The 15,518-nt window shown below is 39.7% G+C and overlaps 2 protein-coding genes across 2 annotated transcripts; both read left to right on the top strand.

Moving 5' to 3' along the window:
- Window positions 1–7,638: 7,638 nt before the first annotated feature.
- Window positions 7,639–9,852, top strand: LOC108758197 (uncharacterized). The gene has a single exon (XM_018503012.1). It carries the CDS (start codon window positions 7,639–7,641, stop codon window positions 9,850–9,852), a length of 2,214 nt encoding a protein of 737 aa, XP_018358514.1.
- Window positions 9,853–10,135: 283 nt separating this feature from the next.
- Window positions 10,136–12,678, top strand: LOC108758196 (uncharacterized). Its single transcript, XM_018503010.1, has 3 exons — window positions 10,136–10,828; window positions 10,945–11,893; window positions 12,017–12,678. The coding sequence occupies exons 1-3, from the start codon at window positions 10,136–10,138 to the stop codon at window positions 12,676–12,678; spliced, it is 2,304 nt and encodes a 767-aa protein (XP_018358512.1).
- Window positions 12,679–15,518: the final 2,840 nt, after the last annotated feature.

Raw genomic sequence — 15,518 nt, 5'->3', positions numbered from 1 at the left:
AGGCTTTTGAAGACTATAATTATTTTTTTAGGAGCAGAAAAACAAGAATTAATGTTATTTTTTTCTTAAATGGCCTTACTCCAAAAAATTAATGAAAATAATAATTTTAATTATTGTTTTATTTTAATTCCTCAAGAGTCACTTTTTGTCACTTTTTCTATAAAGAAATAGTCACTATTTCACTTTTTTCGGTCTGAGGAACGGATGGCAGCGCTGCATATATTATAAAGATGTTAATATATTAAAACTGTTAATAATTAAGCCATTAGACCACCGAGGCTATGGTGATCTAAAGGCCTCGGTGGTCTAATGGCTTAAGACGCTCGTACGGTTTACAAGAGATCCGGGTTCAAGTCCAGGCCGAGGTAATATTTTTCGCAATAAATTTATTAACAGTTTTAATATATTAACATCTTAATATATGATGCTTGATGATAGCATCAAAATTATTAAATTGCTTGTCAATTTAATTCGCGATTACTAGAGTAGTTTTAATTGCGTTTATTTAGTCCTGAAAAATAATTCGGCGCGCAGTTTGTGTGTGTGAAAAAGGCTACAATATGGTATATACGCGAGTACATATATAGTATATATTACTAATTCAAGATTGAATTATTTAAAAAAACGAGGATCCAGCTTCGACCATAATAGGCGTTTTAAATTTCTAGTATTGATTGTGTTTCTCACATATACGATCTAAAATAAAGATATTGTTTAACTTTTTTTCTTTTTGTGTTTATTTCTCTATATATTGTTTAGTTTCAATTTCTTTTTTAATTTGCGTCCGTTGTTCTTTTTCCGTAGTAATTTTGCCAAATTGATGTTATTGTCATAAGACTGGACACAATCTTTGCAACGACTCCGCTTTTTAGATTTATCATACTTTAAGTTAATTCCATTTTGTTTGTACTGAAAAGAATCCGAAACAAGGGTCGAAACGTTTACTCTATATTTTTATATTAACTTATTAATCAATTGTTTATTACACACGTTCATCCTGTGTCGGCTCTTATAGGCATTATACATTATTATTGGATTATTATTTTGAGAGTCTTTTTTCTATTTAATCAATTTTTTGTTACCTAAAAATATATTCGCGCGAGTAATATTTAAAAAATGCTTATCAAAATATTGTAAAATTACAACATCCTTCTCCTCATTTTTCTCAATACGTCATTAATTTAATGATGGAGTTAAATCATTTAACTCAAGAAGATGTTTTAATTTGACTCTATAATTTATTTACTTACATACGTTAATGTAAACGTTACTTATGTTGAAATAAGTACAGAAATAGACTGATTAACATTTTGATACATATGGAACTAAAAAGATAATAAAATGTTATTTAACTCAAGAAACTCGGGGTTGCCATTGCTCCTTTGACATCTAACAGTGATAAGTTACGGTACCATATATTTCCTGTAATGTATAAGCACATTTTTCGTTATAAAGAGAAATGAATGTATTTATTATAAATTTTAAAACTACTTGTTAATCTCGTTATTAATATTAACATGATTATTTTATGACAAAATGTTCGTAATTATAATATTCTTCAAAAAAATTCTGTACACAAAAATATTCAAGCGACAGTAGCGTCATTTTTATATCACATATGATGTACGTGCTTGATTAATATTATTAATCAAGCGACAATAGCGTCATTTTTATACCACATATGATGTACGTGCTTGATTAATATTATTAATCAAGCGACAATAGCGTCATTTTTATATCACATATGATGTACGTGCTTGATTAATATTATTAATCAAACGACAATAGCGTCATTTTTATATCGCATATGATATACGTGCTTGAAAAACAACTTATCTATTATTAGTCCTTGATTAATAGTCACTTGATTATATTATTAGTCACTTGAAATTACTATATAAACACAAAGTTCTTGCAATAATTTCAGTATAAGCCATAATTAGCAAGAATAAAGAATTATTCAAGGGCAAAGTCAAAGTCAAACAGTGCAAATCTTTAAAATGGTACAAGTGAATCCTGCAAATATTCTCAATATGTTAATTATCCTTTTTCAAATTTCAAAAATTCCGGAAACACTTGTAAACGATAAAGAAATTTAATTACGCGATGTAATAAAGGATATTATACACTCTTCAATGAATAAAATGTCATGTGATATTCATACTGATACTACGTTAGAATTTGAAAATTATTGGGAATTAACTTACTGGATGCAGATTTTGTCGACGATTATGAAATAGAAATACTTGAAGAAGATGAAGACGATGATCAAGCAAAAGATAATTGTATTTCAGAAAAACGTGAAATTGTTAATGATGGCTATAAGAGAAGCGCTGTTGAATTTTTGAAAAATGCAAAAAAGGGATGGTATTCCTTATTATCGGTAAAAAAATCGTTTTAAAAAGGTGAAGTCTCCGCAACTATATCAATAGGAACATTACATACAAAAAGGAGGTACCCACAGAGAAAAGATGTTATATATTTTCGAACATGTCTTACAAAATTTTAAAGAAGCTGTTGATGAAAAAAGAATTATTCATGATATGGACTTACGACCATGGGCCCTAAAAGCCAAGACACAAATCGATCTTTCTTCATTTAAAGCTAGTGCAACATGGACATTAAATTTTAAAAGAAAATATAGAATCGTGTCAAGAAAAATAACAAAATTTGTAAGTCGTTCTGCGCAAAGAGATAAAGAGCAATTACAGATTGCATGTCAGGAATTCATAGCTACCGTAAAATCTAATATAAATCTTTTTGAACTAGGGAATATACAATATATAATGCAGACGAAAGTGGATTCAATTTAGAATTACATTCAGGCAGAACACTTACCACGCAAGGTGTTAAAACATTTGAAAGTATAGTTCAATCACTATCGGCAACTACGCATAGTTACATAATTTTGCCCATAATTTCTGCAAGCGGACAATTGAAATCGCCTCTCTATTTGGTACTGAAAGAAGCTAGTGGAAATTTCGGACCACGCGTAAAGGAAAGTTTGTTTAGATCTGCAATTGTTTACATTGCAGCATCAAAATCGGGCAAATTAACTACACAACACTTTCAGTCTTGGTTTACAAATGTATTTGTATCCGCAACTGGAAGTTTTAATGTGCTGTTGTTCGACTTTTGGAGACATTGTTCTGCAAGTCTGCAAGAATTTATGCCAAAAAAAGATAAAGAAATATGAATTTTAACTATACCAAAGAGAACTACGGGAACTACTCAACCTCTTGACGTTTATGGATTTAAACTATGGAAAAACTTTGTGAGAACTTTCAGTGATCGCGTTATGTTACTAAATTATGAAATTAATTTACATTTGAGAAATAATATCATCAAATTACAATCTTTAATATATACAATCTTTAATATATCTTCTCCACGATTTCATAAGCTTTTTAAATATGCCTGGTATAAGAGTGGATACATCGAAGAACGGCCGCCACAATTCGAAACTCTAGTAGATTTTTGTTTCAACGGAAAGGATATTCAAGAAATACCTCGCTGCTGCATATGTGGTGTACCTGCTGTAATACGATGTTCCTGGTGCAAGCAATATTTTTGTATGCAGCATTTTTTTGAAGAATATCATAATTGCGAACATTTTGTCTTATAGGGGGAAGTTACTTATATCGTACCCCCTAACGTTTAAACAAAATTGTAAACAAAAGTAGGGGAGACCGAAGTGGATTGAAACAATTTTTACGTTTTTCATCATAATTATCTCAAATTTAATGTTAGGATTAAAATTTTTCATTTTTTTAAATCTCCTTGATTCTTCCTTTATTAATTCTTAAAAGTAAAAGATTCAAACCTTGTTACTAGTTCTTGAAAAATAAGCTTTAATAAAAGTACTCCAACTGTTGTAACCCGCCTAGCATCGAGATAAGTTGAAACAATATATAGGGAAGGTGAGTTGAAACAGATAATGTTTGTACCAAAATTAAATAATATGTATGTATTAATTGATTTTTATTTCGATTACCATTGTTAGATACCTATAAGGCACCTTTTCGAACAGTAACATATAGATATTTATTAGTAAATATTTATTAATAGTTATAATTGAAATAATTCATAAGTGAAATAATCATAAGTGAAATAAGTCTTATATCTTCAATATAGTTTAACATAATCTTTTGAGATAAAGAAATTAACCGAATTAAATTTTATTTGGTTGAATTTAAACTTGAACATTTTCTTAGTAATAGAATTTCAAAAATAAAATAACAAAAATAACCATAATACTTATTACTAATTAAATACTTATTACTAAGTAAAGCTTAATTTGACAAACAGTTGTGACATACATATTGCAATTCGCCTTCAGTGCAGTCTTCATGAGACCATTTCTTGCACTCCATGCATTGCACCCATTTTTTCTCAGATTGGCTGTTTGAAAATAGTTCCAGACAGCACAAACAGGAACGATCTTCATTATCACCACTCTCAGTTCTATTTTTTTGAACAGATTCTTTCTTCAATTGACGTTTCTTTTTGTTAATTTTCTGTTGTTCCTTTTAAAATACCCTCTTCTTTATTTTCTTCAGATTTCTTTCAGCTTCTAATTGTGCTAATTCTTCTTTGACAGGAGTATTTGTCAGAATAGCTGATTTGATTTTTCTTCTATTTTGAGTTCCCTTTCTTGGTAAAGCTTTAGGCAACGGTCTAATAGTTTCAGGCAAAAATTCCTTTTCTATAGTGTTGTTTGATGAACAAGATGCAAAACAAGATTTAAAACAGAACCGATAAACTTTTTAGCTGTCGCAACTTCGTTAGTATTAGTCATTCCAACAGAAGTTGACGTTGAAGGAATATCAATCTCAGTTGATTGTAGAGGAACTTTTTGAACAAGTGTTGCGTCTGTCTTTGAATTACTCAAAGGACAGTCTGTAACTTGGCTTGGTAAAAAATCTTGCTCTGTAAAAATATCTGTATTGACAGGCCAGATTCCACATGCAGAAAATCCTGAAATTATATTTTTTGTCGTTATTGCTATTTCAAAAGACGTTTTCATAATTCCAGGGATGTTGTAAATAGTCATGACTTTGCCTGGATTTGAACGCATCCAGTTATCACAAGAAGAATTAATAGCCTTCTTTAAAGGGCCAAAAACGGCACGATTCAACGGCTGCAATTTATGGGTGCAGTGTGGAGTAAATGTTAGTAAAATTATTTTATTTTGCTTGTAAAATTCTATGTTCTTCACAGCTACATGAGAATTATGGTTGTCAAATATCATCAATACTTTATGTTCGGGGGAAGACCTAACGTGGTTCTTAAAATGTTGCATGAATTTATAAAAGTCTTTCTCTGTCATCCAACTTGAATCATTGCCCGTTCCAATGCACCCAATTGGACCGTCACGTATAAAATGATCTTGGAAACGTTTTCGATGGAAAATAAACATCGATGGAATACTATTTCCTTTAGTATTCACAGCAACAGCAAGTGTAACTAACGTGCCTCGTTCTGCTGATGTCATAGCACTAACTTGTTTCTCTCCTTTTCGAGCTATTACTTTATTTGGTTTTTGAACTGTGGTAACACCCGTTTCATCCATGTTCCAGATGTCGGTAGCTTGAAATCCATGCTTATGCAAAATACTAGTGTAATTTTCAAAGAACAAATTAACATTCATCTTGTTAAAGCTAGTAACACGGCTGAGACTCGTAGCTTGAGGAGACCGTAAAGAGAGAATCGGATGTCTTTCCATAAACAATTTCAACCACACTTCTCCAGCCATTTGATTTTTTCCCATGAAGCAGGTTTTGTCTTATTATGTTCTTTAGCCAGTTCATATGCTAAGCGTCTTGATTTTTTCGTAGAAAGACCATAATTAGTAGCTGAACAAGTAAAAAGATATTCACATAGAATTTTCTCTTCTTTTGCAGTAAATATAAAATCTTTTAAATATCCAATACTGGGCTGATTTTGACTTTTACCTTCATCAAAGGCTTTCTTCCTTTTAATAAATCGATGCAGAGTAGAATAATTTAAGTTGTATGACGATGTGGCGTCTCTAAGGCTCCATTGCTTTAAACTAACTTCTTTCGCAGCAAGCTCATACATCTCTACGCTTACCTGACTTCGATCAGTCTTACGAATATATTTATTTGGCATCCTATAACAATAATAAATCATTTTCATGCAAATCGTACTGTAACAAATTAAAGTATACACGGAGAGAATTTTCTTAGAGTTTATCCTGAAAGTATGATAGTCGTGGGACAACATTGTATTTTGAAGAATTTTCTCCTAAATCTCTCCCATTCATTAATAAAACTATATTAAAATATAAAATAAGTTTGATTAACTTTACTGAAGTGCAAAAATCCTTAAAGTATTGTATTGTACCATAACTATATTATATCATATTTCCTAGATAAAGAACATTCTTTCCGTGTAGGAATCGAGGTAAGTTGAAACAAGGTGTGTCAACCTACCTCGATCATATAAATTTGATCTATCAAAGCTTCACTACAAATATTTCCTACAAAACTAATAAATATAAACAAAACTAACCTCAAATAAAAAACTTAAATTACTAAGCTACAAGAATATCGAAGGTAAAACCCCGGTGTTTCCTACTCGTTGTCTCGTACTCGTCTTATTCCCCCTCCGCCACCGCGACGGATCACGAAAACGGCCGAAGCCGGCAACGTAGGTCTGCTGCGCATTGGCGCGCCGCGCATCTCCTCACGAAAAATCATCATGGCTGCCGATCCGTCGTCACGAATGCACGTGTCCTTGCATTATCGCGTCGAGCGTCGAACAACGTGAAAAAGGGTGCACCACTGTCACGCGAATATTACTACGACCGCCCGTACGAGGTGAATAAAGTTATTAAAGCAGAGAAACCACGCATTATTTCTCGACCACGTCCCGCGACGCAGTGTTACCGCGAGAACGACGTGGAAACCAGCCCGTTAAGCAAGCCGACCATCTCGGCTCGCACTACGAGCAAACAATTTTTGGTCCTTCGAGCCGGATACTAGCAACTATCCGATCTTTGTGAAGTGGTGATCAGCACTTTCATCGACACATTCGAGGCCATCGTGACGACCAGCCACGACCGTCGCAGCAGCAACCGTTGCGACGACGATACGACAGCGTCACACCAGCGGCCATTACAACGACAACACACAGCCGTCGTTCGATCTCAAGCAGTTGCTAGGCAAGCATCTAATCCAGAGACACAGCCCGACTTTCTTTCTGGTTTCCCGGTGTCCATTGGCGAGCACCGGCCCTCCAGCTTCGCAGCAAGCACCGTACCATTCCGAGAGCCCGCAGCGGCAGCAGGTCCATCTCGGACGGCGTGCAACAGGAGTCATCCTTAGCGCCACAGCGCTCTTGACAGGACGTCCTCCACTCAACCAGAAGACATCTGGCATCTTTCGCATCTGTATTTCGGCTTCAATCGCATGCGTTTAAGGTAGGGAAGACCATTGTTTTTCCGTTGCCAGCCAAGATCATTTATCGTCCCGTTATACTTTCGCGTTCGTTTTCGCGCCCAAAATGGACTAATCAGAGACGGCTATTCTCAAGCGACAGCGCACTACTATAAAGGCGTCGTGTACGCGTATTCGAACATACGTAGAGGCGGTTACGGCCATTACACCATAGGTAATGGCGCAGTTGGAAGTGCGTAAAGCCAAGCTCGAACATTATTGGTCCGAATACAATGGAGTGCAGGCGCGGTTAGAGGCAAATGATGAGGCGGAAGCGGATGATCGGGCCGTCTTTGAGGAGGCCTTTTATGCGTTATCGGCAAAATTTCGTGAATATCTATCACCTCCGCCGACACCAATGGCCTCTACCTCTTCTCTGCCTTCGACTTTTCGCGATTCTGATCATGGAGCGCGCGTGCGGCTGCCGAAGTTAAACTTACCGACATTCTCCGGCAAATACGATGAATGGTTCCCATTTTTTGACACATTCAATTCGGTCATCCATTCCAACACCTCACTTTCGAACGCGCAACGTTTTCAATATTTGCGCGCGTCCCTAACCGGTGACGCGAGTGCCGTAATTAGCTCGTTAGAAATTTCGGACGCTAACTACGACGTGGCATGGTCAATTCTTCGGGACCGATATGACAACAAGCGTGTCATCGTCCAAAATCACGTCAAGGCAATAATCGATTTGCCATCCATGTCAAGGGAGAATTCGGTTGATCTCAGAAAAATCTCGGACGGAGCCGCGAAGCACTTGCACACCCTTCAGGCATTGAAACGTCCCACGACACATTGGGATGACCTTCTCATTCTCATCCTAACCTCTAAGCTTGACCCAATCACGTTGCGCGAGTGGGAGGTGTCGTTAACGGGCAACGAGCTGCCGTCGCTTAAGCAGCTGTTAGATTTCGTCGCTCATCGATGTCAGGTACTTGAGGCTACCGCAAAGCTCTCCGGCACCGCTCTTACAAAAAGAGCAGAGTCGAAGTCGCAGCCGAACGCTAAGCGGTCTTCTTCGTGCGCGGCTACCGTCAAATCTAAATGCCATTTTTGCCAGGGCGACCACGCCATTTACTATTGTAAAAACTTTGTCGCACTCCCGGTCTCTCAGAGGGCCGCGGAAATTCGCAGTCGCAAGTTATGCGCCAATTGCTTGCGCTCCACCTCTCATGCTTCAAATAAATGCACCTCTGGTCAATGCAAGGTGTGCCATTTAAAGCACAATACGCTCCTTCACGCGTCCGCAGCTGCAGAGTCACCTGCCAGTGATCCTGTCAAGGAAACCACGTCTAAGGTAGCCAATTCTACCTCGGTATTGGCAACCCACTCAGGGGGGGGACTCGGCGATGAGTCCGTCATGCTCTCAACTGCTGTAGTACACACGTACAATAGTGAGGGGTCGTCTAGATTGTGTCGAGTCTTGTTGGATTGTGGATCTCAAGCGAATTTCGTATCTAAGAGATTAGTAGAGTCACTTGGTTTACCGACGCGCCCGCTAGACGTAACAATTTCAGGCGTCAATGGAACGGTAGCCATATCGAATCGCATAGTTCAAGTCAAGTTGCAATTGCGATTCAGCTCGTACAACGCGGTTATCGACTGCATCGTCGCGGATCGGGTCACTGACAAAATTCCAGCATTCTCTTTAAGGCGAGACAAGTTTGAATTTCCACGCAACATTCGCCTCGCCGATCCGCAATTCCACGTCTCATCGGATATTGATCTTTTGATCGGAGCAGAGATCTTTTGGAGCCTCCTATGCGTCGGTCAGGTTCAGTCTTCGGATAGGCACCCCACGCTCCAAAAGACGCGTTTGGACTGGATATTGGCTGGACGTTTGGGTGTCTACACGCCGGTTAGCCCAAGGATCCACTCATGTCACGCAGCCATTAGCAATTCCGAGTTGCATGAGCAAGTCAATCGCGCTTGGGAAATGGATAACGTATTCGCGCAAGGCAATAACTACACAATGGAGGAAAGCGCCTGCGAGCGTCACTTTCTAGACAATGTATCGCAGGATCCTTCAGGTAAATACACGGTCAGACTCCCGGTCAAGGGGCAGGTTTTAAGCAGCCTCGGCGATTCGCGCGAGGTAGCCCTCAAGCGTTTGAAGGGTATTGAAAAGCGCTTTAAGCGCAGCCTAGTCCTCAAGATGCAATACACGGCCTTTATTGATGAATATCTATCATTAGGGCACATGCGACAGTTGGATTCCCCCGCAGCCGAGGAAATCATATGCTACTATCTCCCCCATCATTGTGTATTTAAAACAAGCGGGCAAGAATCAAAAATTCGAGTTGTTTTTGACGCTTCTTGCCGCAGCAGTTCCGGCATATCTTTAAATGATGCGCTCCTGGTTGGCCCAGTCGTGCAGCGAGATTTGTGAGATCTTGACACGTTTTCATTTTTTCACTTATGTCATTACTGCCGACATTATAAAAATGTATCGGCAAATATCGGTGCATCCGTCTCAGACATGTTTGCAGAGAATACTTTGGCGCAACAGCCCATCTGCTAATGTCAATACGTATGAGCTTACTACCGTCACTTATGGTACGGCTCCCGCCTCATTTTTAGCCACCAGGTGCCTTAAGCATTTAGCTGATCAACACGCTCTTTAATTTCCTCGCGGCTCTGAGTGCCTCGCTCGGGATTTTTATGTCGATGACATGCTCACTGGAGCTGACACGATTGCCAAACTGACAGTGATTCGCGATGAGGTCATTCAATTACTGATGTTAGGAACACTTGAGTTAAGCAAATGGGCGTCGAATTGTCCTGAGCTACTAAATTTGGATGATCGCAAACGCGAACCAGTCACTATTAGCGACAATGCTACCCATTCGCGTATTCTAGGAATGCAATGGAATCGCTGTCTCGATACATTCCAGTTCCCTTGTGAATCCGAGTCCAAAACTCACCAAGTCGTGTCAAAGCGAATAATATTATCCGAAATTGCTACACTCTTCGATCCTTTAGGCCTGCTGGGACCAATGTTTGTCACGGCAAAGCTCATTTTGCAGGATCTTTGGCAGCTTTTCATTCAATGCGATGAGTCTGTTCCGCTGGACATCCACACACGCTGGGTTACCTTTAAGGAGCAGATGGCTGCCGTGGGCGAAATGAACATTCCCAGATGCGTCAAACCTAAAGCTGGCCTATCGAATTTGCAATTGCACGGGTTTTGCGACGCGAGTCAGCGCGCCTACGGCGCTTGCGTATATGTTCGCACTCAGCTTAGGGCCGACCATTATCATTCAGAATTGCTGTGTTCGAAGTCACGTGTCGCGCCCCTCAAGGTAATCTCGTTGCCGCGACTGGAGCTATCGGCCGCTTTGCTACTGGCGCGCCTAGTTCACAGGGTGAGCGATTCTTTAGAGATTTCGAAATGGCAAATATATTTATGGTCCGATTCAACCATTGCTTTAAACTGGATAACTTCCCCCTCGCGTCGTTGGTCAGTATTTGTGGCAAATAGAGTAGGGGAAATCCAACGCTTAATCGAGAATATTGGTGTTACGTCGCGTCCCCCGATAATCCTGCTGACATTCTGTCACGGGGTTCAAGTCCGCGCGATTTGATCGACTCCGAGAGGTGGTGGAATGGACCCGAATTCCTAAAGTGGAGCCAGGAGCGTTGGCCGGCCGGCAGCTTCGCGCGATTGGAGGACGATTTGCCTGAGAGGGTGGGGATTCGTGTGACCGCCTCTGTTACCAATACAAGTCAATGCGCCGTCAGCAGTCTGCTAAACAAACATTCTAGTTTAAGTAAAATATGTCGTATCGTAGCATATTGTCTAAGACTATCCAAGACGCATCGCGCGGATGCAACGTCCAATTTTGTATCCCCTACTGAAATGTCCGTTGCGTTAAATTGCGTTTGCAGGGTCGTCCAGCGGCAAGCATTTCACAGTGAATACCAGGCGCTAAGTAAGGGCGGCGTTATAAATATCACAAGTAATTTATTATCCCTATCTCCATTTCTAGACGAGAATGGATTGATGCGGGTGGGCGGACGGCTAAAAAACTCGGATTTAACATTTGAAGCATGTCATCCCATCCTATTACCTCGCAAGCATATTCTAACCCAGCGTATCATAGAGCATGAGCACGTGCGAAACTTGCATGCTGGCATGCAAGCCACAATGGCTTTCGTGCGCCAACGATTTTGGCCGCTATCGTTGCGATCCAATACGCGCGGAATAATTAAAAAATGCGTAGCGTGTTTTAGGGCCAAGCCTGGTCAATCGGAAGCTCTAATGAGCTCGCTCCCTGCCGCCCGAGTCAGCGCCTCCAGGGCCTTTTCTCATTGCGGTGTGGATTATGCAGGGCCTTTCTTGCTGCGCGAAGGAAAGCAATTCAAGAACCCACAAGGCGTACCTCTCAATTTTCGTGTGCTTCGCCACGAAGGCGGTACATTTGGAATTGGTGAGCGATCTCACATCCGAGGCTTTTATTGCCACGTTTAAGCGATTCATTTCTCGTAGAGGAAGGCCCTTGCACATGTATTCGGATAATGGAACCGTGTTTGTGCCCAAAGGCAAATCCAAGAATTGTACGATGTATACAATGGTCAACAGATCCAGGCCGAGATCAAACACTTTTTACGGGAGCTAGAAATTTCATGGAGTTTCATCCCACCGAACGCGCCCCATTTTGGGGGATTATGGGAGGCGGCTGTAAAATCCGCCAAGCATCATATGACTCGAATCGTAGGCAAGGCCCTGTTGACCTTTGAAGAAATGCAAACTATATTCTGCGAAATAGAGGCGATTCTTAACTCACGCCCTCTCGCGCCGCTAAGTTCCGACCCCAACGATCTTGCGTATCTAAGCCCGGGACACTTTTTGGTTGGCACGGCGTTAAATGGTCTTCCTGGCTCGGATTTGAGCAACATTAATGAAAATAAATTATTGCGGTGGCAACGTTTAGAACAAACCCGACAGCACTTCTGGCGCCGATGGAGTAATGAGTACCTCAATTCTTTGCAGGCGCGAACCAAATGGATGATTAACAAGGGGACTCAACTGTCGATCGATCAACTCGTTCTCATAAAACAACAAAATTTGCCTCCTCTTCAATGGGTACTGGGCCGGGTCCAGGAAATTCATCCTGGCCCCGATGGCATTGCACGCGCCGCGACTGTAAAAACTGTCAAGGGTTCCTACACGAGGCCACTCGCTAAATTAGCGATATTGCCTATCGAAGGCTAGTCTATGTTTTATTCAGCATTAAATTTTAAAATTAGATCTTATATGACTTAATGTATTATTTGTTTTCACCTTGCTCAGCGGAGGGTCAAATTCATACTCTTTTCGATGTTTCTTACGAGCGAGATTCTGGATTACTCCAGTATAGTTTACATTTCATGTCTAGTTAATAGATACATAACACTTTTGCATTCTTTGTATCCAACTATTGAAAGTAAGTACTTTCAAGGCGGGCGGCGTGTTTCGTACTCGTCGTCTCGTACTCGTCTTATTCCCTTTCTGCCACCGCGACGGATCACGAGAACGGCCGAAGTCGGCAACGTAGGTCTGCTACGCATTGGCGCGCCGCGCATCTCCTCACGAAAAATCATCATGGCTGCCGATCCGTCGTCACGAATGCACGTGTCCTTGCATTATCGCGTCGAGCGTCGAACAACGTGAAAAAGGGTGCACCACTGTCACGCGAATATTACTACGACCGCCCGTACGAGGTGAATAAAGTTATTAAAGCAGAGAAACCACGCATTATTTCTCGACCACGTCCCGCGACGCAGTGTTACCGCGAGAACGACGTGGAAACCAGCCCGTTAAGCAAGCCGACCATCTCGGCTCGCACTACGAGCAAACACCCGGTAATGCATAAACAAAAGAGATACTACACTGTTAGAAATTTCTCAATGAATTTTAATTAACATGTAAAGGAAGCATGTGGTTATGTACGAAATTAAATGTAATGATTAATGTAAATAAAAACTAAATTACAGTAGTCTTAAATGTGATGAACGTGCGTATTGAAATTAATGAACACATTATTATTGAAATTAATTTACACGTTAATGAAAAGTACGAGATCTGTAACTGAAAAGTAATTTACGTTAATGACATGTAAGAAACGTAAACGTATTAAACGTTAAGCGTTAATAGTATTAGGCTTAATTAAAATATTATTAATATTCGTAAATGTAACTTAAAAGTGAAGCGTGTTGAAATTTAATGTACTACAAACTTAAATTTCATTAATATGTACATTAATAGATATTTCAATTACGATTAATTAAATGTCATTTATATCCGTAAATGAAAAGTATATTAAATTTCATTACACTTAATTTTTCAGTTACTGTAAACTTAAATCTCATTAACATATGCATTAATAGTCCTTTCAGTTACAGAGAAATTAAACTTCATTCACCAATGTACATTAAAAGTTAATGAAATTTAAGAACATTTTTAGGTAAATATCAAGAAAAGGGGAGCCACCTCCAATGACCTTGACCTTGACATATGTTGTCAAGGTCGTGACTCTGAGTGACCTCCACCAGATTTTAGGTGGCGATCGCTGTCCGTTAAAAAGTTATGAACAAAAAAAGTTCGAAAAATAACGTATTATTTTTGTTATATATGCAGTATTAAATACTATTCTACATAGGTTTTGACTTTCGGGGGCGCACGACTCTCATCTCCGACTCTCACCCCCTCCCCCCTGCTTCAGGGGCGCACGACTCTCACCTCCAACTCTCACCCCCCTCCCCCCTGCTTCAGGGGTGCACGACTCTCACCTTCGACTCAATGAATAATTTATTCACCATATCGCGATCAATGAATATTCATGGATACAGTGGGTTCCGCTCCCCCGCAGGGGGGGCTCCACTACGGTAAAAACTAACCTGAACCAACCCATTTGTTGGTGTGGAATAATCTTTGCTTCGGATGGAAAGTCGAAATCCACGTGCGACAGTACAATCATAGATTCTACGTGTAGAAATTGTACGCGTGGAGGCAGTGGGTTCCGCCCCCCTGCGGGGGGCTCCACTACGATTTTTTTCTAACCTAAACCATCCCATTTGTTGGTGTGGAATAACCTTTGCTTCGGGTGGAAACTGTCGCACGTGGGTTTCGACTTTCCATGCATATTCATTGATCGCGATATGGTGAATAAATTATTCATTGATCGCGATATGGTGAATAGAAACGAGCCATAATATTAAAAAATACATCAATACGTTCTTGTAAAGTCATATTCATTGATCGCGATATGGTGAATAAATTATTCATTGATCGCGATATGGTGAATAGAAACTAGCCATAATATTAAAAAATACATCAATACGTTCTTGTAAAGGACATTACAAAGTGAGAAAGAAGACTGTTGTGAGTATATCATAATAGTAATCTTTCCATTGCTTAAATGAAAGCAAAACAAACCGAATAAATAGATGATTGCGTATGTGTGAATGTTTTACAAGCGGGGAAGTAGTGCCCCCCCTAAAGCAAGGGGAAGGGGGGGTGACAGTCGAACATGAGAGTCGCTTCGCGTGGATAGCACGTGGTATAGCAGAAACGAAATGTAATTTTTCAAACTTTTTTTGTTCATAACTTTTTAACGGACAGCGACCGCCACCTAAAATCTGGTGGAGGTCACTCAGGGTCACGACCTTGACAACATATGTCAAGGTCAAGGTCATCGGAGGTGGCTCCCCTTTTCTTGATATTTACCCATTTCTAACAATGCATATTCCAAAGAATATTGTGAAAACTTACTTTAGGTTAATTTGATGCCACGAACGTCATAGAGACGACACGCTTACTACACGTCGTCAACATAAGCTGACAAACTACCTTGTCTTACGTGTATTAAAACTGTACTGTTGCCCGATTATCGACTATTATTGGTTTCGAGATATCAACATTGTTTCAACTTACCTTTGTTACAACTCACCTCGGTCTCCCCTACTGAAGATATCAAAATATTTCTGTACTAATATTAAACTTTGGTTCATTGGCAATAAAACAAAACGATACTTTTGCGAAAATAAACATTAAATTATTATTTAAATTAGATT

This window comes from Trachymyrmex cornetzi, unplaced genomic scaffold (assembly GCF_001594075.2).
Source record: "Trachymyrmex cornetzi isolate Tcor2-1 unplaced genomic scaffold, Tcor1.1 scaffold1536, whole genome shotgun sequence".
Lineage (NCBI taxonomy): Eukaryota > Metazoa > Arthropoda > Insecta > Hymenoptera > Formicidae > Trachymyrmex > Trachymyrmex cornetzi.
Note: the sequence above shows the minus strand (reverse complement) of the source record. Positions and strands in the feature narration are given on the sequence as shown.

Coding starts and splice junctions, on each gene's coding strand:
- LOC108758196 (XM_018503010.1), top strand. CDS start 10,136: ATGCTCACTGGAGCTGACACGATTGCCAAACTGACAGTGATTCGCGAT. Junction 10,829..10,944: donor TGGCGCGCCTAGTTCACAGG/GTGAGCGATTCT, acceptor TGTGGCAAATAG/AGTAGGGGAAATCCAACGCT. Junction 11,894..12,016: donor AGGCGGTACATTTGGAATTG/GTGAGCGATCTC, acceptor GGCAAATCCAAG/AATTGTACGATGTATACAAT.
- LOC108758197 (XM_018503012.1), top strand. CDS start 7,639: ATGGCGCAGTTGGAAGTGCGTAAAGCCAAGCTCGAACATTATTGGTCC.